General features: G+C 40.1%; 1 protein-coding gene and 1 long non-coding RNA gene across 3 annotated transcripts in view; one reads left to right on the plus strand and one right to left on the minus strand.

The window, feature by feature from the left end:
• Positions 1-10,410: 10,410 nt before the first annotated feature.
• On the minus strand, positions 10,411-11,493 carry LOC126941191 (uncharacterized). Its single transcript, XR_007721131.1, has 2 exons — positions 11,351-11,493; positions 10,411-10,652 (listed from the first exon to the last, which is right to left on the minus strand). It is a non-coding gene; the product is annotated as an uncharacterized LOC126941191 (long non-coding RNA).
• The window catches only part of ARHGAP28 (Rho GTPase activating protein 28), a 192,612-nt gene continuing 179,181 nt past the window's right edge, over positions 11,317-24,747 (plus strand). The window contains exon 1 of one of the 2 annotated variants that reach the window (XM_050767460.1): positions 11,317-11,574. In XM_050767460.1, coding sequence (XP_050623417.1) covers positions 11,399-11,574 — 176 coding nt within the window. In that variant the 5' untranslated portion in view covers positions 11,317-11,398. The remainder of the gene's footprint in view (positions 11,575-24,747) is intronic. The other variant, XM_050767461.1, reaches the window with a different exon arrangement.

A 24,747-nucleotide genomic window follows, 5' to 3' on the forward strand; every position in this document is an offset into this window, starting at 1 on the left:
TTGTAATTATTTCACAACTTCATGCCATCAGAATTCCTTCTGAATGGTGCTTGGTAGGTGGAAATAAATGAGTTTATGTTTACAAACAGTTTTGAGGATTTGGAATGAAAGTTGGATACTAAGAATTATGATATAGTTTGTTCCCTAAAAGCAAGTAACACTTTTGTTCCTTTATACAGAGAAATAATGAATCACAGTTTGGAACTGTATAACTAGGCAACTTCAGATTGTGTCATTCATGATTTTTTTTATTTCTGCTCTTGCCCCATTCTTTTGAATCTATTATCCTCTGCAGACACAGGACAAACTAGCTACTTCCCTCTCCTTTTCTGGTTTTCACCTCCAGGTCCCCAGGCAATGAGGAGCCAGAGCAGTGATCAGAATTGTCTTCTCCCTCCAATAGAAGTTTTATTACTACAGCAACTGTCGAATTTCGCCTTACACTCCTGTCTTCAAAGCCATTCCAACTGGCTGCATTGCACAACTCCATGGGCACAATTTACACATCATCACATTATCAAGTTGTGAGACCCATTGGCACATTCTCCTATAATTTTTGAGTTCTCATATATTTTGAGAAAGCCACAGTAAGGTATCAGTCCTGTACTTCTATTTTCTAGTGTCAGTCCTGTAGTTTCATTTCCTAGTAACTACGGTACTGTAGTTACCTTTTACATTTACAGAGGTAGAAACAGAGGATTAAGTGGGAGAGGGCTCCTTCGTTTATGAAGTTTTTTTTTAAGCCAGTATACTATGTACCAGAAGCTATACCGAGTGTGCCTGTAGCCTGCTCAGACCCCACTCATAAATGCCTCATCTGGAATGCCAGTGCTGTGAGAGGAGATGTCCTCTTCAGGACCATGCCAATGTCCTGACCTAGTGACACTGAGACACTCATGCTTTCCAAGACTTTTTGAGCCGAATGATAATCAGTAATAACTAGGTACATCCCTGAATAATGTTTCAACTGATAAACATCCATTTTCTGATTATCTACCTAAATCTGCCCAGTTTCAAAATGTGACTTATGTTAACACGGTCATGACCTTTTCTGTAGAAATATTTATAGTCTTTGGAGTGTATTAAAAATATTTACTGGCTGACTAGTGGTGACTAGAATTCCCCTGGAATCTCCTCCAATAGGTATTGCTAACAAAGTAGAAGGTAAAATAACAATTTCTTGACTGCATAGTGTACTAAAAAGAACTTATGTTTGTTTAGCATTGTGTACACAGCAGTTTTACAACTTACCCTTTTCAAATCGTGGCCAACAACTCTGTGTGATCGGTATTACCATCTCATTTTACAGATGAGAAAAATCAGGTCCCAGAGAGATTAACTGCTCACAGTCAAACACAGCACAACTCCTACGTCTGTCCTGCTCCAAACCCTGCCTTTCACCATTTTAACCACCCCTTGTTACTTTCAGATTATACTTTCAACATCTTCAGATCCAGGTGACTCAGTTCAGGTCATGTAAGTCTTATTGAATGATGCAGTCAGCCATATTTGAGGCCTGAGTTAGCCGATGTGGATTTGAAGCTTCCTATTCTCATCACAAAATCTCAGGTTTGTTTGAGTTATCAACTTTGTCACGCAGTTACCCTCTCCTTCTTCAGGGCCTTGTGAAGGCAAAACTGCAAAATGAGCAGGTGCATTATTTCCCTGTGCATCACTTCATCTCACCCTCTGCAAGCACCTCTTCCCTTTCCAGATCCTGGAAATCTTTACCATCCACGTCCTGATTATGCCTTTTTTCAGTGCTTCCAGGCGAGCCCTGCCTCCCTGAGGCTTCACCAAATCCTTCTCTAGTGAATACTGATAATTTGTTGGCATCTATTCTTGCTACCTGAAATCTCCAAGGTGTCAACTTAGAGACTTTCTCCCTCATGGTGTGTGATCTTGTCTTATAATTACAGCAGGGAAGGCAGTCCCTGAAGACCACATCTCTTAAGACTCAGTGGCTACCAAATGGAGGCCTAACCACAGTCAATCTGATGCAATTCTGGTACCCTGTTTCCTGAGAAGAAGGAAGCAAGGATAGAAGAAAGAATTAAAATTTGTTAATTTTGTAAGAAGCACCCCGGCAAGATTGTGTTCTCATTCCTGCTCCAAGAGTTGTCTTTCAATTTTGATCTTCAATCCTGCGCTATTCCTCAGATCTTTCTGAAACATTGTTCTTTGTTTTGGTTAATCAGAAATGTTTCTTTGGTTTACCACCCAAGAATTATCATAATAAACCTTTTCTCTTTGTTGGTAGACCTGCATACTGCATGTCCCAAAGCCTCTCACTGTCCTCTTCTTCCTTCACTGTCTCCTGCTGTGCTCACCCCATCACTTGCCAGGTCAGGTGGTCTGTCCCTCCCCAGGTGAACCAGAACAAAGCAGGCAGCTGATCTGTAATAATGAGCTAGTGACAGAGAGAGGGGATTGCCAGGGTCCTATCCCCAGCTTCCCCTCCAAGACACCTGTGTAATTCTTTAACCTAAATGTCTTTTCAATAGCTATTTAAATTCCATTTATCTCATCTTGGACTTTGTCTTAGGATTCAATTTGGGACTTAGCATGTGGTCGTTTATAGTTGGTTTTCTTCTGTATCAGACTTTATTGTATGCTCTTCTCCCAAAAAGGTTGGGAGGCCTAGGAGATATAGATCAGAAGAGCTGACTGAAGACCAGCTGGTGCAGAGCCCAGGAGGATGCCTAAAAGCATAAGCTGATTCTGGTGCTACCTTGTTTGGCACCTTCAGTGGATTCCCCATGTGAACTCTTGGATAAAGTTTAAATTCCTCACAAGACATTCAGATGCACCAGGGCCTGGCCTCTGCCTGTCTCCAGCTTTGTCTCCAGGGTTTTCTCCCTTACACTTGACTCTCCAGCAAAGCTAAACTAAAAAGGTTTCCCTGTACATGCTTCACTGTCTTTTTTTTTCTGCGCCTTTTTTCCATCTATTACCTGCCTCTTGAATGCCCTTCCTCACATAGCCTCAGCCACACACACCTACTTGTGAGCTAGCCAACTGTCATTCAGCTTTTAACAGCATCTCTAACATAACCTCCTCGGGGAAGTGTGTTATTTGATGACCTCCTATAACAACCCCTTCGCCGTTTGCAGAGACCCAGTTAGTCTGTGCTTTCATATTCCTAATCATCTTCATATTCCTGGTGCTTAGCATTGTAGGTATGAGTGACAATTGTAAATTATTGGGGCAGATGGGTGGATGTATGTATGTATGGATGGATGGATGGATGGATGGATACATGGAAGAGTGAGTGAATGAATAAAGCTCTTACATTATTGCAAAAACATGGCATTGCAGGAAATATTCCATATTGGAAGTACTTTTTGACTAAAACTTTATGCTATGGCTGGTCTGTTCCTTTCCTCTACCCTGCCTGGGTCTATTAGTAGTGATTCATTTCCAATCAATAATGATTCAATTTATCTGTAGAAGTCACTTAAGTAGCTCAGTTATGTCAACCACATAAATAACACAAGTCTTGACCTGGCTGGCTGGCTCTCGTGGTGACTTAATCTACTTAACCCAATTACCAGATTGATCAAAGATCCCAAAACAGTTAATGAAGAAAAATAAGCCTTGATTTCTCTCTAAAAATAGGTGCTAAGAAAGCAATAGGAAAACCAGAGTAGTCTAGAAATTCTGTGTCATCATCAGAGCACCCAGAAAATAAAGTTGTTTAAGTCAAGTAGTGCCAATACATTTTGAAAAATATTTCAGGGTAGCAGATCAAGATTTACCAACTGACCTGATGATGAAAGATTTACACACTACCTTTTAAAATCCTTTTAAAATACTTGTCTCATTATTTTCTCTTTATGTAAAATAAATGCAACTTTGTATTCATTCCTTCTAATTTAAACCAGTCTTTCCAGAGGATTTGAGGGCACTGATAACGTATGTAAGATGGAGCGTTTTTTGTTTGTTTCGTTTATTTGTTTGTTCTTTGAGACAGGGTCTTGCTCTGTCTCCCTGGCTGGAGTGCAGTGGTGCCATCACGGCTCATTGCAGCCTTAACCTCCCAGGCTCAAGCAATCTCCCCACTTCAGCCTCCTGTGTGGCTGGGACTAAGGGTACACACCACCACGCCAGCTAATTTTTAAACTTTTTGTAGAGATGGGGTCTCCACACATTGCCCAGGCTGGTCTTAAACTCCTGGGCTCAAGCGATCCTCTTGCCTCTTGCCCCCCACAGTGCTGGGATTATAGACGTGAGCCACCCCACCCCGCCAGGTGGAGTTCTAAAAGCAGAATTCGCACGTTCCCTTTGGTAGGTAAGAATTGTGCCTTCATTTCCTGCAAGATAGGGCCAGTGACTATGTTCCCTCAATCCTTGCTAAGAGATTGTCAGTCAGTGGCTGCAAGGACTCATGAGGCTGCAGCTGTTTTCCTGTTCTGGTACGAAATGATTATCCTAGCAGCAATGTTACCAGATAAGCAGCGAAGGCCACAAGAAGCACCTTTCTTTTGTGCATGTTAAGGTTTTGCCTAAATGTTTTCTTTTCTTGCCTTTCCTGATGGGGTTGAATATGTTGGAATATCTCTGTATTTCATAGTCCATGCAGCTGGTGGCACTTGGGGACCAGTGTTTGTGAGGCCTCCCCAGGTAGGTTTCATCACATAAATTGAGTCTGACTTATCTCTCAGCAAAGGTTGTGAAAAACCTCTGGAATCCCTGGGTCCAGATTCTTTACTCTTGAGGGTTGAACACAAATCATACTTGCAGAAGGGCTGAGACAGAGGACAGCTGACAAGGGAGAGTGAAAGACAGAGAAGGGAACCAACATCTACTGAGCATCTAGGCTATGCTTAGTACTGGGCTAGGTGTCTTAAAGATGTGACCTCATTTTAACTTCCCATCAACTCTTGGAGGAGATATTACTGGTCTCTGTTTTTAAAATTAGGAAATGGAAACAGAGAGAAATGAAGGTGACACAGCCAGTAAATAGTAAATCATAATCAAGCTCAAACTCAACTCTGTCTTACTGTCTTTTGTCTACCACTCTGCTTCCCGTTTCTGTAGAAAGTGCAGTCTTTGTGCACTTGTGGTTACATATTTCACTATTCTCTAATACCTTATTTATATGTATCCCCTGACAAATTTACAAGGCAGAATGGAAGATTGAATTATCCTTCAACACACTGTTAACAGTAGTTGATGACAATAATTATGCACACACACATATATTAAGAAACAATAATTTTTGAACGGCCTTAGTAATTTTGAACTACCTTAGTATTGTGCCTTGAAAATACATGTGACTCCCTTCCTTATTATTTTCATCATCATCATTACATACTAGTGATATCTACCCTCCAGTATGCTAAATAGGTTTATGAAAAGCTACCATAGAGAAACATAAATCAAATCCTACCCGTTTCTTTACATTTTACAAGAGGAATATATTTTGAATCTCATCAAACCTTTCATAAAAGAGAAATATAATACTTAAGGACCTAAATTCAGGAGCCAGATTTCCTGGGTTCGAATCCCAGCATTGCCACATCCTAGCCTGGGTAGGACATGGGTAGCCTTGGGAAGTTACTACAGCCAGTGTCTTCAACTATAACATGGAGCTGCCAGCAGTGATACTGATCTCACCTCACAGTCTGCTGCAAGCCTCTCATGAGTTGATGTTCTGATGCCTTAAACAGAGCCAGGCACATGGTAAGTGTTCAATACATGTAGGCTGTTTTATTTCTTTTGTATGTGAAAAAACAGGTCTATAGTTCAGCAGCTTTCTTGGGGTGTCATGCTGGTGGCAGAGTTGGTACTGACATCCACGTCTCTCGATTGTCAGTTCAGTGCTGGGCACTGTGTGACATCCAGAGTAGGACAGCACAGGAAACTGTAAGTTTCCCTCTATCTTTGCCCTTAGTCCAAATGAACTGAAAATGCCATCTACATGTCCACTCTCCAGTGTTGGGCAACCTTCAAGTTTAGCTTCCCCAGGGCCACCATTTACTCCACTGTCTGGCCAGCTGTCACAGCCCTGTGCTGTCATCCCCTAGCACACTGGATCCCAGCATTGTTTGGAATGCCAGAAATGTAAACAGACTCTATTAAGTCTGAATTTTGAAATTAAGAAATTCTCAAATTTGAATCCTTTTTCATAACTCATTTGACCGCAAGACCTGTTTAGGCCTGAACTTTTTCAAGTGACAACATCTGAACTGACATGAGGCTATTTATAATTTGTATTTGACCCTCATAGTGTGAGGGACACTGCCCCACATCCTGGGGCAGCGGGATACATATCAGTCAGGGTCTTGGCAGAAAGAGATGGGACACTCAGCCCAGGTGAATAGAGTTTATTAAAGGGGCTATTTATAAAGGCATGGCTGGAGCGAAGGAATCCTTAATAAGGGGTGCTGCAGAACAGCAGAAGGAGTACTACATGCACCAGGAGCTGTTACCACCCCTGGATCAGGAGGGCCAGATAGAGGCAGGAGTTACCTGAATTTGGAGAAAGCAGCATAGCAGAGGATTGCAGTCAGGAGTGGTAGGTAGAAGGATCTCACGTGCAGCAAAATAGCAAAGAAGCCTGGGAAGTCAGTACTTCACCTTACTTTCCCCTCCCTCTAGGTCTTCTGCTGGTACCTCTCTTTAGTGAACCCTCCCTGAAGCCAGAGGCAAGGGAGTTCATAGATGCAGACCACATGGTGAGCCACTCAGGGTACCAAGCAGGGTAGTGAGGTTGGCAAGTGGATCTGGAGGTCTAATGGAAATAGCCTGCATAGCATATTCTATAATGTTCAATATATGCACTCTGCCATCTTTCTAAAAGCCAAAAACTTGAGAATACTTAAAAGAGTTATATTTTATTAAGTCAACACCATATAGATATATTTGAAAAATATTACTACATACATGTCAGCTTTTCTTTTCTTTTTTAGACAGAGTCTTGCTGTGTTGCCAGGCTGGAGTGCAGTGGCACCATCTTGGCTCTCTGCAAACTCCGCCTCCCAGGTTCAAGCGATTCTCCTGCCCCGGCCTCCCAAGTAGTTGGGACGACAGGTGCACGCCACCACACCCAGCTGATTTTTGTATTTTTAGTAAAGATGGGGTTTCACCATGTTGGCCAGGATGATCTCAATCTCTTGACCTCATGATCTGCCCACCTTGGCCTCCCAAAGTGCTAGGATTACAGGCGTGAACCACTGCATCCAGCCACATATCAACTTTTTTTTGGTTTGCAGTTTCAGTGCCATAGAGACTTATGAGTCATTTATAATAATGCTTTGCTATTGGGGCTCAGAAAACAATACCCCAAAATGAGGGTCTTAGGGGTAGTCTCAGAAGCAAAAGTTTTTTTGTCTTTTCTGACCTTCTTGCTCCTAGTCTCCCAGTGTCATCTTCTAGCTGTAGAAACTAGAATCTCTCTTTTTCAAGGTGGGTCACAGAAACCAGAACCTTTTTTCCCCAAAGACAGCCATAAAACCTGAAAACATTACCCCACCTTTTCCTCCATTGTTCTGTGTAAAAATTGGCCATAAAGAAGTTATCTGACCTACTTGTTTGACTGTAGATTGTAAGACCCCCCATTCTAGAGAGAGTCCTGCCCCATACCCTGAGGGGAGAAATGCATGTTCAGAGAGGCCAAGAAGAATCAAGACAGACAGGCTTTGCTGGGTTTCTCCACTTGTCTCTCAGCATGAGATAATACTCTTTTTGTTCAATCATATTTCTGCATGGCTTTCCATACTATGTTGAAACTAAGCATAAAAATGGATAACTTCCCCTATACTTTTGGGTCTTCATTCTGAAGGCTCCTGTGTTTATACATGAAATACATCTTTATGCCTTTTCTCCAATTAATCTGCCTTCTGTGAGTTAATTTTTCAGTGAACTTTCCGAGGGCAAAGAAGTTTCCCTTTGACCCTTACACTTGGCTACTCTGCAAGGTTGAAACTGCTGCACTAAAGAGTATTATCTCGTTCACTGATTCACTCATTGATCGTACGTTCATTCTTTCAACAACTATTCCTTATTGAATGCCTACTCTGCAAAACACTACAGGCTCTGGGCTATAAAGACAAAAACATGACCCTCGCCCTTCCAGTAGCTTACAATTTAGTAAAAGACACGAATTTGCTGGAAAATAGTAATACAATCTTGAGTTAGCAAGTAGTTTTCATCTCAAAGCTATCTTGCTGGTTTGGGGTTCTATTTTGAGGTAGCTTTCATGGCCATATCTGGGCTCAGTGGAAAAAAAATGCTAAGATCTGTTAGCAACATCTGCCCTGGGCGCAGGCGTGGAGAATGCACACAGCACAGTGTTTGGCTGACTGTGCTTTAATTACATGACCGAATGAAATTATTTGTTATAATGAAAGTAAGAGCAATTTCCACAGAAGGGCAGAAGGAGGGTTGCTTTGAATTAGGAACACCTGAGAGGCTTTAGAGTGGTATATAGAGGGTTTTCCAGGATTTCCAGACCAGAAATACTAGGTAGAGGCAAAGACAAAGTAAGATCACAGGACAGGCTGGTGTAAGTGGGCCACAGGGCCTTGGGAGTGATGAAGTACTAGGAGATCAAAATAGATTAAGGAGAGGCCACACTAAGGAGTTTGGACTTTAATTTGTAGCAAGTAGGTTACATTCGAGGGCTTTCTGAGAAAGAAGAAGAGGATGTTCTGCATTTTAGGAAAATCACCCAAACAGCATTTTGAAAGGGGATGGGGCTTAAGAGGAAGCTGATGGAAAGTAATCTTTGTGAAGGAAAGATTGCGGCCACCTAGTCAGGAGATGGTGACGAGAGGGCAAAGACATTAGCGGTGGGAATTCAAAGAATGGTTGGCAGATATTTTGAGGAACAAATGACAGATTTGATCATCGATTGGAGGGAGGAGTCCAAAGTGAAACCAGGGCGTCTACAATGTGAATACACAAGAGGAGGAGGGCTCCTTGGCTGGCAGGATGAGGCGTTACTGCAATGCGGGGCATCTAGAGGCCGTGTTACGGTCAAAATGTTTATAAGAAAAGACCCTGTAGGTATTTCATATTGTGAGTCTGTAGTTCAGAAAAATAAAAGAAGAATGTCCCATGCCCAGAAAAAGTTCCACTACTATAATTCCTTATGATAATTCTAAAATACTATCAGATAAAAATTACAAGCTTTTATGAAGTTTGGTGCCAAAATTTATTGGGTGATAAACTTGACCTGAACAAATGTGAGGCTATCTATAGACTTTATCCTACTCAAAGTCAATATTCATTTTCCTTTGCTGCAGAAGTAATACACTTAAATATACAATACTGTCCCAAATTTACTGGGCTGAGGGTTTTTTATATTAAATGGTGCATGCATGAAATTATCATTTAAAAATAAAAAGTAGATGTAATTTCTGAAATGCATCTGTTCCCAAGGTTTTAGATGAAGAATTGTGGATACATATCAGTACCTACAGTGGTTTTTCAACTTCACGTTTTAAGAAGGTATTGTCTTAGTTTTATGCATTGGCATAAAGCACAGTAAGTAAACAGATGCCTCTTTTTATCTGAAAACTTTGGAGAATAAAGCATTCTTTGCATGTGTCTTTTCCATACACTCGTGCTTGATAAGTTTCTTTATCCATAAAATTGGGATAATAATACTACCTACCTCACAGAATTGTTTAAACAGCTAATGTACACCATCTAACACGTTAGTAAATTTAGTCATTATTAGCTTACCGTTTAATTAATAAAACATTTTTTAAAGCATTTTGGATGGAAAACTTATGTTTTCCCAAACTCTGAAAGTGCAATGAAAATAAATGTGTCCCTTCTTGATGAATGTAAAGAGCAAAGAGTACCCCCATTTCTTGAAAACCTAACAGGTACTTGTTGCTTTAATCCTACAAGATGAATGTTATTTTCCCCATTTCACAGAGGCAGCAACACAGATTCCGAGATGTTAAGTAGCATGATCAAGTTGCCCTCCAGTAAGGGATAGATTAACTTGTCTTTCTACTTCATCTAGCTCCTAGGGATGTGTGGAAGAGACAGCAGATAAAACACTGTCCATGTGAGTAAAACATTCACGTGGGCCTCTTCCTAGGCATTCTTCTGGTTACTTTTTAATCAGCTATAAGAATGTCGTTTTTCCATTTGTGCTATTAGTCCTATGTGGATAAGGACATACTTCAGACTCAAGATTTCTAATGATGCCCCTTTTTATCTACCTCGAACCAGTCCCTACATCCTCCCCCACCAACAGTAACTTCTGGAAATAACATCCATTTGGCCTATAATAATAAAGTCTAATTTTCAGACAAGCTGCAAACGGTATCTGTTAATTTGATCATGACTGGGAGGAGGAAAGGGATGTGAGAGTGAGGTAAGAGTCTGGTAGTGAGATTGAGGGTGGGGGAGGGAAGCATTCCCTTGCTATGAGAGGGAATTACCTGACCCAAAAGGAAATCAAGTTTATTGTAACTTGACTAAGTCAACAGCAAGGTAATCCAGTTCTTCAATTTTTGATGTGGATGCTTTAAATGACAGAGTGTCACATTTTCTCCTTTTCTTCCCCAGAGCACACATTTCAAACCCCGCCTCTCTCCTCAGCCTGAGGTATGGTTTCTTAGTCTCACTCCTTGCAGCCAGGCAGGAAATGTTCCCAGCCACAGGATAAGCCTCCAGTTGGAAGCGGGCTGGGAGGGGGAGTGAGAAAAGGAAAAAAAAAGAAACAATGAAAAACAAACTTTACTAGAGCCGCTAGCAGGAGCCCCAAAGGATCCCGGCCGGTTTCCAGTTTCCTAGAAGCGGGGATCACACCTCCCCCCGCACTCCCGACACATGCGCGCACACGCACACACAGGCGCAAACACACAGGCACACACACGGACACACACGTACACACGGGCGCGCACACAGAGGCACAAACGCGCACACAGGAACAAACATGGACACCCAAAGGCTTACACACACACACACACACACACACACACACACACACGGACACACAAAAGCGCACACACGGACACACAAAGGCGCGCGCACACAGGCACAAACGCACACACAGGCACACACAGGCGTGCAGACATACACAGGCACACAAACAGGCACACACACGCACACACAGGCACACACAGACGCGCGCACACACAGGCACACAAGCACTCACACACAGGCACACATGCAAACACAGACGCGCGCGCGCACACGCACACACACACACACACACACACACACACACACACACACACACACACACACACACACAATGCCCGCCCCTACTCCAGCCCGTGGGCGTGGTTCCCAGCGTCTGCGAATTCGCGCGCCCGGGGCGGGGCGGGGCGGGCCTGCCCGGGGGCCACTGACAGCCGCGGGAGAGAGCGGCTGGTCGCACCTCCGGCCCCGCCGCCCAGCTGCTGACAGCCTCCCGGCGCGCCGGTCCATGCTGGTCCCGGTCTTTGTTCTGGGGCCGGCGCCGAGACATGCGTGGCTGACGATGGAGGTGGAGGACTCGGGCGGCGTGGTGCTGACCGCCTACCACTCGTACGCCCGCGCCCAGCCCCCCAACGCAGAGTCGCGCTGCGCGCCCCGGGCCGCCTCCAGCCACCCGCTCAGCAGGTACCCGGAGCCGCTCCCGCCAGGGCGGCGCAGTCGCGCCGGGCTTGGGGGGTTCGCCGTGCAGCTGCGCCTTCTGCCTGGGCGCAGATAGTTGTTTCAAGTTTTGGTGGACTAGATGAGTGAGCCTGGGGTTCTTTGCATTGTCTTTGACTGGAGGTGGGAAACGCTCGAAGGCTGCACCAGCCTGGGCTGAAGTCGTTGGCTAGCAGAGATTAGCAGCGGGATTGCATTCTTGATACGATTTGAGGATAAGTCATGTATATATATATATACACCTCATTTCGGCCAAAGTTGCCTATAAAATCTCGGGAAATTAAAAAATTTTCCAAATGAAACACAAGCAGCACATGAAAAGAAAACATTAAAATACATAACCCTAAATCCTCAAAATACTCCTTTTGAGAGCTTGTTCAGTAACTGCATTTCTGATTTAAAATGTAGGTTGAGAAATTCTCTAAAAAGTACACCTCAGTAGACTTTAAAAGACAATTTTATTTCTACATGTTAAAACCTTTCAACTGTATAAATGCATTGGTGTCATTATTTGATTACTGCTGATGTCAACTCTATGTTGTGAATGCAATTATATTTCCTTTTGGTCAAAAGAAGCCTATACGCATCTCATCCTGTATATTTCAGATTTAATCAGGGATCTATGTTAAATTACTGTGTCAGTGATCATCCATTTGATGCAAGATCAAGGCCAATGAGACTCTCCTTAACTAAAACAAAAATGGTTAAGTGGGTAGACAAAAGTATTGTGATGAGTGAGATGGTTTGGTATTTGATACATATTTGGGGGAAGTTTTATTTGTGTAAATGTGACTATCTGATCCATTGATGAGTGCTTTTCTTTACAAGTGGGCAATTTGAGTGATGTGTTTTCATCATGTTTATTTTTAATCATTTCTTTTTTCTCATACTTTTAACTTTAGTTACGTGATAATGATTGCTTCTGTTTCCTAATTTAATTGATTGTGATTTTAATTGATTTCCTAATTAACAGATTGTGACTTTATTTCAAGGAATACTTTTTGGCTAGTATCCATGGGAAGAACAAACTACATTGGCAAGAGATCTATGTTGGACTTGGCTAACAAAGAAAATGTTGTTTCTTTCAAAAACAGCAGGTTGAGTGAAATCTCACTTTTATATAAAGACAGTGGGAAAATAACATTTTTTTCCAGCTTTAGGAGTTGTGCATATACTTTTAAAGGCTCCTTGAAAATAAAAACTGGCATTTGTCTTTAGGGTATTTTCTTTTCTAAACATAATCATTGGCTGTAAGTACTCAGATTATGACTAACTAAATATATATATATATGTGTGTGTGTGTGTCTGTGTCTGTGTGTGTGTGTGTTGATGAAAAGCATGGGCCAAGTTTGTCCATTTCTTAAACGATTCTAGTGTAGCTGTCCTGTCTATAATTCCCAGCAGCTGTCTCAGAGCACCAGCCAGATTGTGCCATTTGGGCGATTTGAAACTACATCCGTTTCCAAAGCAAACTAGAAGCAGAAGTTCTATTAACTCAGCATGTGGTCTTGTGGAATGATAATACTTGAGAGCAAGCGTTACATGTCAGAGCTAGTATTTCACCTTAAGGTTGCCAATTAGATTCACGTCGTTCCAAGTTTGCATTTTTGGTGACTGCCCTGCACTCTCTGGGAGCCTTGGTACCATTGTCCCTCTGCTGCAGGCCCCCCGGCCCTCTGCAACCCAATCACAAGAGAATAGCTTAATTCCTTGGTTCCTAGTAAAAGAGCAATCAAAAAGAGGTTCCTGTATTTACAAAGAGCCAGAGGACACCATTAATCGTAAGTCTGATAACAGAAATAATCAGGCCCAAGTTATTAACCTTTGACTCACTAACTAACGATCAATACTTCCTTTCAAGCCAAGAAGCAAGATCATATTGTTCTACTTCTGAAGAAAGCACTCTCTCTTTCAAGAATACCCTTTCCTTTAAATTGCTTACACATTTGTAACCTATTTGTGGAGCAATGACCAGAATGGCACTAGAAAGCGTGGACTTTTGTATCTAATTATCATTATTTTTTAGCTCTTGGTGGCATAGGTTCTCAAAGCAAACCATTCTTTTTTATTTTCTAGACCTCTACTACACTTGAGTTTATATGTTTTTAAGGGTTTTTTTCCTAGCCTTTTCCCAGTAAAATAGAATATAATACCTTTCTATTTGGTCATTTTTTTCCACTATTATATCCCCAGAGCAGTATCTGGTACATCGTAGTAGCCCAATAAATATTTGTTGAATAAATTAATGAATTCCTGCCAAGATTACAAAATAGCCAAGATAAAATGGTGGGATTTTTAACTGCCAGCCTCAACCTGTTTGTGCCTACTATGTGCCAGCAACGTGTTAGACATTTGGGTTACAAAGATAAATGGGACATAGTCCCTGCCCCAAGAATGTGGTCCTTTACCTTTCAAACCAGCAAGACTTTGAGAAAAAAGATGAAATAAGTGACAGTATTTCTACATCAAGAGGCTTCAGATGTAAATCTGGATTTTTAGCTAACCATTAAAAAAAAAAAAGATTGAAGGACGCAGCATCTCAGGCCTGCCCTGCTGCCTGCCATCCCTAGCTGAAGCTGAGCCAAGGCTGCTCCATCATGGGGGCTGCTGTGCTTGTTTGCCATGCTCTCCCTGTTTCCCTTCAACACTGAAGCAATTTCTTTAGGGCCTGCTCATTTTCTTTTATTTTACTAATTTTATTTTGTTTTCCATGTACTTGTCAGTTACTCAGGCTTGAGGTCACATTGGCAGACCCTGACTCTACACCAGTTACTACAGTGTGGCCTTGGGCAATTTACTTCCGCTACTTAGGATATTGACTAACGTAAAGGAAGCACCAGATATGTTAGCTGTATTCCTACTGTTACCACTTTTAATCAGGTGTTGTTGCTGTAAAGAGGAGAGTCAAACAGTTTTGGTACTTGCATCACTATCAGAAGTGGACAAACAAAACAAGGTTAACAATTAGCCTTGTTTGTCAAGAAAAAAAAAAGGGACATTTAAAACTCAAATATCTGAGTTTTATAGCTCCGATCTTGCAATTCCGAAGAATCAAAGGAATCTTTCATTCTTACCTCATTTTATAAATTAGTTAAAACTGTGTGTGGAGCATAATGAATGAAACCACCTGAAGTCATATAAGTACACTGGCTTTAGAGGGAGTTACGTGTACCTAAAAGATTCTAGGTTGGGATATATTGACAGTAAGGAATCCTCAGATTTAAGTTCTTTTTTTTAAATCAATATTCAGAATATATAAGTTGATATGTTGATTTTTAATAAATAGATTATCCTTTGTCCATCTTGTCCTGTTCTGTTTTTGCCCTTTTAATTTGCATGGGGCAATCTGCTGTGGCATTTAAAATACTGTTATACATATTTCCTTTTGAGCCTTTAGGATTCCTTCCCACACCTCCTATTTCTTTAAGAATTATTTCCTATTTTTTTATTCAATTTCTGTCACCATATTCCTTGATTCTAATAGAGTGTGAGGATGGATAGACTTGCTTGTTAATTCTCATAATTAATTATATTTTCTCATATTACTTTTATCTTTTAAAGTTTTCTTAGGAATTAATTTCAAGGACTCCACAAAGTCTATTTTGGCTATGACTTTTCAGTAGCATGGCATACTTGTAACACGAATTTTAATTTGTTTCTTTGGAGCTAAAAGGCAAGAAAACCATGAAGATACAACATCTTTCTGTCCCTAATAGGCACACAAACTTTTCAGCAGTTTAAAGCAAGAGCATCATTCCCTCAGAGGAAGTTTTAGCAAACATATTTCATTCTCACTGATTTTCCATTTTGGTCAACTAATTTGATATTACAACAACAACAAAAAACATACTTAGCTTGCGTTTCTGGGCAATTTAGGCTTATTCCTGATGAGGAACACCAAGTGCCTTCTGGGTTTAGCACCTTTATATGCTTAACAGTGGCAGGGAGTCCTACTTGGTGTCTATAGTGCATTTCTAGATCATGGGTGGTTCAAACCACTGCAAAATTTATTCATGCATCGAAGAGACTCACAAGTCATAAGTATTTGTTGGGAGGAAGAGAACTAATTCTTTTTTTCACAGAATTGTGTATCCACATCCTCTTGTAAAGGAAGAAAGAGAATAAAATAACTATAAATGATCAGTTCTGTTAAATGGTTGAAATTAGAATCATGATTTTTAGAGAGGCCAAGCTTCTATTCAGAATCCAGAGTGAGACTATGGACAAACATACAAAATAATTTCACTGATAAAATGAAAGGTAGCCAGGGATAAAGCTAGATATTTTGTTTTTCAAGGGTTTCCTGAGTATATACAAATAATGAAATACAACTTTTTTTAGTGAAGGTATAGTAGAAAATGGCCATGATTATTTCTGAAATTTATCTAGTTATACCATAAACTTCCCGAGAGAGGACAAAAATAGAGGAGAGAAACAGCCAACTCTTCCTCGAAAACAAATATACAAGCTAACCAAGGTTATCCTAGGAATTCTAATTCTACAGCAATGTTTAAACTTCTATGAGGGGGCTATTGTTTCATAATGATTCTTAATAATAAAATAATTTGATTAAAGTGAAATTGATGATTAGAAAGTACATATTTTATATTGAGGAAAAACTAAATTTAGCAACTTTTAATGATAGATTTATTGGTACCTTCCTGGACTGAAATTAATTAATTAAGAAGACATTTATTTCCAAGTGTTAACTCTTACTAAGCATTCGTGTAGGCCTGTATGAGTTAAGGTACACATGCACAGGGACACCAAATTCTGGGGGATACTAGGTATGCTTTCTTGAGAGGATTCAAAAACAGTAATGGAAATAAGATTCTTACTAGACAATAGGTATTTGTAGGTCATTCTTTATGTTATGGTTGAAACCAGAGTTGGTGTCTCTGGTTTCTTTTTACAGTGGGATCCCTGCTGAGCGTAGGTTCCTCTGTATGCAGAGCTGTTGGAAAACATCTGGTGCATTTCCTTTGATGGTGTCATATGGCTACATATTTGGCCAGTTGCTGTATCCATTTTTAAGCTGCTCACTTCTCCCTGATCATTAATCTGTAACGTATGCACAAAAATTTAGGGAATTTAGAGTATTGTAGAATCGCCTCATGTAGATGAAGATGATGACTAAAAAGTCATAACTTTTAACTTTCTATTTGGATGTAATTTTGAAACTTGCAAAAGTAGTCCAGAAAGTTTCTGCGTAACCTTTACCCAGATTCCCCAAATGTTAGCATCTTGCAAAACCAAAATACCATTTGTGAAAACTAAACAAAGTAAAACTGATACAATACTATAAACTACGAACTATGTTCTGATTTCACCAGTTTTCCACTAGAATTGGAATTTTCCTGTTGTAGAATTGAATGTAGGACTCCACACTGAATTTTGTTGTATCTCCTGAGTCTCCTGCAATCTGACAGTCTGTCCTTGTCTTTCATGACACTTTTTGAGAACTGGTTGGTGATTTATAAGAAGTCCTTCAAATTGGGTTGGTCTGATGTTTCTCATGATTAGATTAAGGTTATGGTTTTTTGTTTTGTTTTGTTTTGTTGTTTTTTTTTTTGAGCCAAGGTCTTGCACTGTCACCCAGGCTGGAGTGTAGTGGTCTAATTACGGCTCACTGTAGCCTCGACCTCCTGGACCTGAGTAATCCTCCCATCTCAGCCTCCTGAGTTGCTGAGGCTACAGGCACATGCCACCATGCCTGGCTTATTTTTGTATTTTTTGTAGAGATGTAGTTTTGCCATGTTGCCCAGACTGGTCTCAAACTTCTGGGCTGAAGTGATCTGCCCACCTTGACCTCCCCAATTGCTGAGATTACAGATGTGAGCCTTCATGCCTGACCAAGCGGATGCATTTTTGATGAGAAATCTGTGGAAGTAATATTGGGTTCCTCTGAGGGCATCATACAGTGGGTATGCGATGTTGACATCTTACTAATATTGGTGTTAGGTTTGATCATCTGGATAAGGTGGTATCTGCCAGATTTCTGTACTATAAAGTTACTATTTTCCTCTTTATAATTAATAGCTACCTTTGGAGAGATACTTTGAGACTATGGAAATATCTTTTTTCTCTTTAAACTTTCCTTTTACCATTTATCTGTGGATCTTGTCAGTAAAATTCACTAAGGTGGTGTTCTAAAGGTGACTTTATTTCTCTCATTTCTTCTATATTTGACTGACTTTACATACTATGAAATAGACATCTAGGAGTCTTGCTGATTTTGTTTTTACCCCATTAGTTTTTAAAAAGTCAGCCAAATATAAATAGGCATCAACAGTCATTTAATCCACTCTTTTTTTTTTTTCAGTTTTGATACAAAGTGTAAAAAATGATTTAATTTGACCTGGTCTGACTTTATGAAAGCTCTAAAGATAGATTTTCTATTTTTTACAATTTTTTTCGAAGCAAATGTTTATTAAATAGGCTCAAAGAAAATAAATCGGCTGGGTGCAGTGGCTCACACCTATAATCCCAGCACTTTGGGAGGCCGAGGTGAGCGAATCACCTGAGGTTGGGAGTTCAAGACCAACCTGACTAACATGGTGAAGCCCCGTCTCTACTTAGAAAAAAATACAAAATTAGGTGGGCGTGTTGGTGGGCGCCTGTAGTCCCAGCTACTTGGGAGGCTGAGGCAGGAAAATCACTTGAACCCAGGAGGCGGAGGTTGCGGTAAGCCAAGATCACGCCATTGTACTCTAGCCTTGGCAACAAGAGTGAAACTCTGCCTCCAAAAAAAAAAAAGAATCAGAAAGTTGCTAAATTAAATGCTGTGTAAACAGAGTGTAGCTGTTCTTAAATCCCAGTTTGCCTAGAGAGTATTACTGAAACTATCTTTTATTCTTTTAGAATTATCTTTGTACCTGATGGAAAACATTTTCCTCTTACTAGTGTTCCAGAGATGTTATGTGAACATCTGCAAATGTATTTTAACTAAAGTAAACATTCTAATTTGCATGTAATCAGAATTTTTTCACATTCCATCCTCAAACTAAACAATTTTGTTTCTGAGGTAATTGCCATGTTCTTATTTCTCAACCATATGGTCTCTAGATATCAGTTCTAGCCAAGAATAAAAGTAAAATGTTATATAGCAAAGCAAAGGAGATAAATGGAATGTTTTTCAGAAGAAAATTTTGGAAATAAATTCTATCTATTTAGGCAATACACTTTGCTTTGTTTTTAAGCCTCTTTGGATGAAAATAAGTCAGGCATACCCTTAAATAGTGTTAGAAATTAACCTTTTCTTAATAACTGTTATCATTAAGACAGCATAATTGCATGTGTTACTAAAGTAAAGGTACCTGTTGAGATGTGTAAGTTTGCTTGCTTTACTAATAGTCTATATTGGTATATTGTTTTATTTCCTAAAAATTGAAATTATTACTTATTTCTTCAGGCAGCTCTGAAAGTCTTTAGCAGTACTTTTATTTCTAATATTGTTACTTTTAACATGCTTTGTAATTTACTTTTGATTAGATAACCAGCTTGTTACAACTATGTAAAGGAAATGCGGTTTAAAGGACTAAAGTGTATACTCTTTTGTTAAAGAATTTGATAGCATTTATTTTGGTTTCTTTGAGAGTTTTTTTTTTTTAGCTTGTTTGCTTTTTGTCTCTTGCTGTGCTCTGGTTATTGAGTTAGTGAGTTTTCCATAATGTATCATTCTTTATCATATGAAGTTTCATACATCATTTCTTTGTGATTACTGTAGGCTGTGCATCAAAACAAAATAATAAAGTGTACAAAAACTTCAAGTTCTTTAGTCTCTAAAGTAGAAAGTAAAGAAAGTAGATTGTTTTGCTATATATGCATCTTCTTAACTATCTGGGGTTTATAACACATTCTTTGAGTATCAAATGTGTGTGTTATGTCACTCTTCAATAAATGCATAATATAGATAAACTATCCATTTGACAGGTAGTTAGTGCCATGTAATTCCAAGGTTGGGAGAACATATACTAAGTATCCCTTAGACAACCAGCTGCCTGTGTCATGTTACTCTTAAAAACTAATTAAATCTATGTATTCCTTTTCTGATCCCTTAGATGAATAGATGATGACTGCATACAAACACACAATACAAAGCACAGGAAGGCGAAACTGGAAACCAAGGACAAAGTAGTAGGTAGTATTTCTTAAACTGTCAAACACTTGAGATTTATTTGTGCTATTTTAGCAATTGTAAGTTTGGGTACTGATTATCTTTTATGTACCAGAGATAAATCTTTGTATCTTTGTTAAACTTTGTGGTTAGCCACAAAATTTACTTATGTACATTTATAGTGTACAAGGAAAAAAATCCCATTGAAATTTCCTATTGAGTATTCATTTATGAAAATCAATTTAGAAAACACTGACCAATGCTTTTGCCTTAAAAAGAAACCACCTATTAGTGTATTTACCTTTATACAAAGGTCCATCAATTATTTTATGTTTTTGAAGATTAGTGGAGAAATCTGACAGTGACTAGAAAAAATTCTCAACATCCTAAAATGACATTATAACTCATACTATGATATTTGATTTATTTCTTCTCTCCACTTTTCCTCTCACCCTCGCTACAACACAAAAATTTATGTAGTAGCTAAAGTTACATGTCAGTGGTTGGGATTAAATCTATATTTAAATGGCAAGAGATAAAAAGCAGAAAAGAGAGAGAATGAATAAACGCAGTCAAAGAAGTGAGGACTAAACTTCTCTGAAGGTTTCCTCGAGAACTGTAGCCAGAAGAGTTCTGGCTACCATGACAGGCTGCCATCTACCACCATAATGCTCATTTGGTAATCAGTCATGCGCTAATCATGCCCTATGGTCCTGTGACGTTGATTCTTTAAAAATAAGTCCTAGCTTTAATCAGAGCTTACAAATGAGGCAAGCACTATGCTAAAAGCTTGACATACATTATCCCAGTTATTCTTTACAGCAGTTCTGTGACACAGGAAGAAACCAAAGCACAGAAGTAACCCAAGATCACACAGCAAGGAGCGCCAACATTCCAACCCAGTCTCTTCTAGAAATGGTGCTTTTAACCTGTCATTTAAATCTTGTAACATTATTAGTATATTATGGATTTATTGTTTCTCTGCCTCAATTTGATTATTGAGAGCGGGGACAATACCGGTATAGCCCTGTTAATAACCAGCAAGATCAACTTCCACATAGTCGAGGTTATAAATATTCAGTGTTGATTTAGTCTTTCATTTTGCAAACATTTCTATTCTGTTTTAATGGAATAAGCATAGAAGTGGTTATGAATGGATATATGAAATTGATTTAAATATAATAATATATTTGAGAACTGTTATTATCACTTGAAGGAAGTTCAATAATAGGATTTTTAAAAATTTATATTCTTACCCTTCACATAGTCTTATTTAAGACTATATTTAACAGTATTTAAAACTAGACAAAATGTTCTAGGGAAGACATTCAAATTGACTAAGAAGGTAAGATCTAGGCAGTCAGTAACAGGAAATCTTCCTATGGGTGGGCTTTTCTTTCTCTCTCTCTCTCTCTCTCTCTCTCTCGGGCTTTTCTTTCTCTCTCTCTCTCTGTCTCTCTCTCTCTCTCGCAGAAGGAGGGCAGGTTTTAATCCTTTCATCTTTAGGTTTATGTTCTTAGTAACTAGATCTTATAATTTTTCACTTTAGTTTTATTAGTTGCTTTTTTAACTACTAAAATATATTTCTATAGTTAAAAACATTTTTTTTTTGCTTAATTCCTTGCAGTATGATTTATACCATAAGAATTCTTTGTGTGTGTGTGTGTGTATGACGAGTTTCGCTCTCGTTGCCCAGGCTGGAGTGCAATGGCGTGATCTTGGCTCACCACAACTTCTGCCTCCCGAGTTCAACCGATTCTCCTGCCTCAGCCTCCCGAGTAACTGGGATTACAGGCATGTGCCACCACGCTTGGCTAATTTTGTATTTTTAGTAGAGACAAGGTTTCTCCATGTTGATCAGGCTGGTCTGGAACTCCTGACCTCAGGTGATCTGCCCACCTCGGCCTCCCAAAGTGCTGGAATTACAGGCTTGAGCCACCTTGCCCGGCCCTACCAAAAGAATTCTTAATGAACATTGAGAAACAACACTTCATGAGAATTAATGAGTTCTTCCTCTATTCTCTCCCAATTTTCAGTCAAGTTTTCACCTTGACTGAAGGTGAAAACTTGAAGGCAACCAGGGGATCAAGTCAGGTCCTAGACAATGATCATTGTAGAGATCACTGTTCTGTTCTAAATCTTGCTCAAAAATGTAGGCTGTGGAAACTCAGACTCCTGAGCCATCCCTAGTCTCCTGTAAACCCGAGTACAGCCCTTGTCCATCAGTGACCTTGGAGCCATGGATGATGCCAACCTCAGAAGAGCCTCAGATACTTCCATTTAGAAAATGAATCCTAGGCCCATTTTAGTCTGGACCTGAATCTCTGCAAGGTCAGAATCATAATGGCCCTCAGTCTCTGGGCCCTTGTGTTAATTTTTCAAGCTATTCATTTTAATAAACTTTAGTTCTTAGGACGCCAGAACTACAGAGATAGGACTATCGTTTTCATGATACAATAAATAGTTGTCTGGGCTTTTCTGCTAACTGCCATGTCTTTGGGAGTGTCTTCTCATTATTTTTAACCAGCTAGGGAGTTCAGAGTATGTTGCTAATGAGAACTAAGTTTCATGAAGACCAGTCATGAGTAAGGACAGCCAGGAACAATGTCTGTGCTACAACTGGAAAGCAAAGTATGGAAAAGTGTCTTGCCTAGAGCCTCATAGGGAATTACCAACCTGTCCAGCCAGGTTCAACCACCTGCTTCCCGTCACCATAGCATTCGCGCACGCCTACAGCATAGTCTCCTGGGTTCGGGGAAGCAGGCAGGCCAACAGCAAGGAAAACATGGAGGAGGGGAGAACTGGCTCCCTGACTCAGTATGGAGCTAGAGAAAAGGTGGTGTCGATTATGAGAATGGCATTTCCTTAGCTTCCTTTCAAACACTGTTACAACCACCCGTGCACATTATCTTAGTGAGTGTAAGTTGGAGAGTCTTGAAAACATATTTGCTGTGATTTTTCATTGTCATCTTAAAAACAAAAAAATTACTGACCTCAATAGAGTAAGCAATTAATGAGGGAAAGAGCTGACTGTAAGTTTCCACAGATTCTGTTTTGAAAAACAGAGGATGCCTGGCCCTGTGATTTTTAACATACCACAACTGAACTCCTTTCCCTCCTCATTTATAAGGCTCTTGTAATTACAAGGTCAACTTGGCAACTGTTTTCATAAAATCTGAATTGTGCTGAGTTGCAGAAAGCTGCAGGCTGGAGGACTCCCACCTCTTCCAGCTGCTGGAGGCATGGAATTGGAAAAAGCAGGCCAGGCTCTGCATGTCTAAAGCTGTGTCATCCTTCATGAGGCAATGATCCCACACCAGCTAAAATAACATGAGTCATTGCTTATAAGAAGCCCAAGTGAAGCTGATTTCGATTATACCAATCCTAAACAAACATGATACTCCTCTTATCCAGATGATAAAAAAGTTCTTATTGTGGGAGTTAGGAAAAAAATAGCACCAATTCTCTTTAGAGTTCGTGGAAGTGCTTTGCCATTTAGCGGGTTTTAAAGTGTATCTTAAACAGGAATTCGTCATTTAGCCAAATCTTACTCTAGGTTATTCTTGCTTTTGTCTCTTACTCCCCTACCCCCAACCTTGCCCACATCCAGTTTGGCTCATTAGTATTTTAATCTGGTTTGAAAGCTATTTGGATCAAAATCCATAAAATCAAAACTGTAATCTTGTAGCTCTTTGCTTTTATTCTTTTCCAGGATCCCCCAGTTGCTTTATTCCTCTATAGTATGAAAGATGGTTTTCAAGTAGACCACAAAGAGCTGGAGAAATGGTTTAGAAGGGTAATGAAGTAGCTTAAGTAAAGCTGATGAAGGCCTCGGCTGGAGCTGTGGGAATATGGATGAAAGAGACTGAAGGATTCCACGGGGAAAACAAGCAAAGAAGTTGGTATGATTTGGTGATTAAATGCATGCTGAGAACTAGGAACACATGACTTGGTTTTCTTTTTTTTTCTTTTTCTTTCTTTTTTTTTTTTTTTTAAGATGGAGTGTTTTGCTCTTGTTGCCCAGGCTGGAGTTCAGTGGCGTAATCTTGGCTCACTGCAACCTCAACTTACTGGGTTCAAGCGATTCTCCTGCCTCAGCCTCCTGAGTAAGTGGGATTACGGGCACCCACCACCATGCCCTGATAACTGTTTTTGTATTTTTAGTAGAGACAGGGTTTCATCATGTTGGCCAGGCTGGCCTCGAACTCCTGACCTCAGGTGATCCACCTGCCTCGGCCTTCGTGCAGGGATTACAGGCGTGAGCCATTGCGCCTGGCCATGACTTGGTTTTCTGTATGGGAGTGTTAGGTACTGAAGTTGGGAATTGTGGTGGATGAGCAGATTGTGGATGGGCAGACAATGAGTTTGACATGTGAAATTTCAACCCTTAGGTTCTTGTGGGATAATTAAGTGTATATGCTCGGCAGACAGGTGGCTATACAAGTTGGAAGCCTAGGAGGGAGATCAAGGCTGAAAGTTCTAAGCTATTTATTCATGGGAGACTTAAGCATTTCAGGGATAGTTAAAACTGGGCTTGGATGAGATCTGGCAGGAGAGGGTAAAGTCTCTATAGAGACAGCAGTGGAACAAGGATGGAAACTTGAGTAATGCCAGCTAGGGAAGGGCAGGGCTTGGGAGCCCGTAATGGAGACCAACAGAATGAGAGCTTTCCAGAAGCAAAGGCAGCAGGCTCAGAATGATCAGACAGCCACATCAAAAGTAGCTAAATGACCAATATGGTAAAGAAAATCATCCACCAGATTAAGTAGTGCGGATATCAGTGATGATCTTTGCTATTGTGGGTTTAATACAGTTGTAGAGGTGGAAGCCACTTTGCTGCAAGTTGAAGAGTGATTGTGAGATAAGAAAATATAGGCAGAAAGTAGATATGATTCCTTCTGAAAGCTTAGCTTGTAAGAAGGAAGAGAGAGAAGAGGGAGACTGAAGAGGAGAACTTTAACAAATGTACCCCAAAGAACTAAAATTCTGATAAAAGTCAAGAAAGAAATCTAGCATTTCTAAAA

The sequence above is a fragment of the Macaca thibetana genome, chromosome 18 (genome assembly GCF_024542745.1).
Source record: "Macaca thibetana thibetana isolate TM-01 chromosome 18, ASM2454274v1, whole genome shotgun sequence".
In the NCBI taxonomy this organism is placed as follows: Eukaryota; Metazoa; Chordata; class Mammalia; order Primates; family Cercopithecidae; genus Macaca; species Macaca thibetana.